General features: G+C 49.8%; 1 protein-coding gene across 1 annotated transcript in view; it reads left to right on the forward strand.

Moving 5' to 3' along the window:
• The first annotated feature begins 1,040 nt into the window (after nt 1–1,040).
• Nucleotides 1,041–2,536, forward strand: part of Upb1 (beta-ureidopropionase 1) — a 34,604-nt gene continuing 33,108 nt past the window's right edge. Inside the window, exon 1 of the mRNA XM_031348274.1 lies at nt 1,041–1,180. Coding sequence (XP_031204134.1) covers nt 1,077–1,180 — 104 coding nt within the window. The 5' untranslated portion in view covers nt 1,041–1,076. The remainder of the gene's footprint in view (nt 1,181–2,536) is intronic.

The raw sequence follows: 2,536 nt of genomic DNA on the forward strand, positions 1-2,536 counted from the left end.
GCAGCGGTGGGACCTACACAGAGAGTGCCAACTGTCTCCATCTATGTCTTTATCTCTTTGTATGTCTTTGTATTATGCTTTTGTGAAGTCCTCCCACACAAATCGCCCAGCTTCTAGAAAAGGAAGACGCTAGAAACTGTCAAAGGACATCAAAGCGGTGATATAAATATCTGAAGCCACACCTTCTAGCTCCAGGCCCTGAAGCAAGGAGGCGAGTGCTCTACCACTGAGCTAAACTCAAGGATGCTAAGTAGTCATCGCATTCCAATTTCACAGAAAAAGCAACAGATGACTGTCCCTAGTTAGCAGGATAGCTCCCCAGGCCACAGGCCCAAATCAGGGTCTGGGAGCGCTTCTCTGCCATTCCTGCTCCCGAGTGTATGGCATCTGTGGACTACAGGAAACAGCTAGAGGGCCTTTCTCCACTCTGCAGCTGGCAAAGCGTGCGTGTGGGCATGCGTACCGGAAAAAGGCAGAGATCCCGAAGTGGCATCCTGCTTAGGATCCCATATTCTGCGGTACTGACTCCAGGGAACCCAGCCAGGCTTGTTTCACCTGACTCTTGTGATCTGTGGCTCAAAGGAAGCCAAAGGCCTGGCATTACCATAGTGCCAGGACTCTGGACTGGCCTCAGAAGTACTCAGATGCCAAAGTGTTGCTTCTTGCCCGTCAGCGGCCCCGTGTAGTGGGCCTGCGCGGCTTGCTCCACTGCTCTCTGCTGACCAAGACTAAGTTTAAGGTACTTCAGCCCATCAAAGATCTAAGGCAGAGGGGGGAAGGAGGAGACACCTGGGCTAGGGAAAACCTCCAGGGGAGACCTGCACTGACAAGCACTGACAGTCTGATCACCAGATGGAGAGCCAATAGAAAGGGTCTGCTAGGAATGCCCTGAGCCTGTATTGGCTGCCCTCAGCAGAGGCGTGAGGAGGGTGTCGTCTGCGTGTGAACCCTCCTAGAGAGCACCAAATCCCGTGCTTCTGGAGAACTGCCAGGCTGCTGCCTCCTTCTCCCCATACTCAGGGCCGAGGGCAAGCCATTCGCGTGGGACAATCAGACCCTGCAACCAGCCTCTGGCCATGGCGGGACCTGAGTGGCAGTCCCTGGAGCAGTGCCTGGAGAAGCATCTGCCGCCTGACGATCTGGGCCAGGTGAAGAGAATTCTCTACGGCAAACAGACTAGGTCAGAGACCCAGAGGCTGAGTTTGGGGCTTTTGGAGTCACCCATCCGTGGGCTGGAGGAGCAAGGGGAGGGTTTCTCAGATGCGAATGACTCCGTGGGGGCAGGGACAAAGAACCCTGTAGGCTCACAGAGGCCACATAGTAGGAGCAACGAGGATCTTTAGGGGATGACTCTTACAAATCGTACTTTCATCGCCCCCAGACTCCCCGCTCCCCACCCCCCGCCCCTGCCATCACCCACCCCCCTTGTGTGGAACAAAATAGGACCGAAAATGAATGTGTCTCTTAAAGCTATCTCTGGGGCCACTCCAACACTTCTCCCTCCCTAAGCTTACTAGCTTTGACTCAGACCCCAGCTTCCTCCCAGGGGGTCTGTCCAATGCCTGCAGCTAGGCCCCCTGAACCACACCCTTCCTAGCAGCTTGGAGGTAGAGGAATGCTGGATCAAATTAACTAAGGAAGTTCCCAGATTTTTCCAGACAAAAGAATTGGTAGCTCAAGTTTTCCCACTCTGGACAAGCTCACCAGATTTTTTATTTATTTGTTTGTTTGTTTGTTTGTTTGTTTTTCTATTTACTTATTTTATTTTATTTATTTTATTTATTTTATTTTTATTTTATTTTTTTGTTTTTCGAGACAGGGTTTCTCTGTATAGCCCTGGCTGTCCTGGAACTCACTCTGTAGACCAGGCTGGATATTTATTTATTTATTTATTTATTTATTTTGAGTTGGGCATCTGGTATAACAGAGCTGGAGAAAAATACCCCTCCCCCTTGGTCTTTATTTTCTATCTGTTTTTCTGAAACAATCAGAAAAGTGTCTTTAAATGGACTGTGTCCTTGTCCTTTGCTCTAACCCTGTAAGGGTTTTTCTAGGCTGTTAGAACAGAAGGTGAACTCTAACCTTGCTAAACCTCTGCCCAACTCTTGCTTGTATTGGCCTGCTCAAGCATTCTCCAATCTAGCATGTTTGCTCTCTGGACCACATGCTGGTGACCCTGTGTTAGATCCTTGATCAGCCAAAGATAATTGATGAATTCACCGGTTCCTGGCAACCTAAGGGTTCCTGCAGGGAGGCCCCATCCACTAAATCTACCACAGCAAGTGGATGGTAGAAGAACTTCATTGGCATTTTGCCACACACACACACACACACACACACACACCAAAAACCCCTCTCTATAATCTGTGAGGGGCTAGATGACCCTGAAATGCTCTCACTTTATACTGTACTTACAAAATCAGCCCGGCATGGGGGTGGGTAATGTAGCTCAGTGGACTGCTGGGTATTCCCTGGGTTTCCACAGCCCCATACAGGATACCAGAAACAACAGCAGCAACACATTAGTCACATGGGA

This window comes from Mastomys coucha, unplaced genomic scaffold (genome assembly GCF_008632895.1).
Source record: "Mastomys coucha isolate ucsf_1 unplaced genomic scaffold, UCSF_Mcou_1 pScaffold3, whole genome shotgun sequence".
Classification (NCBI taxonomy): domain Eukaryota; kingdom Metazoa; phylum Chordata; class Mammalia; order Rodentia; family Muridae; genus Mastomys; species Mastomys coucha.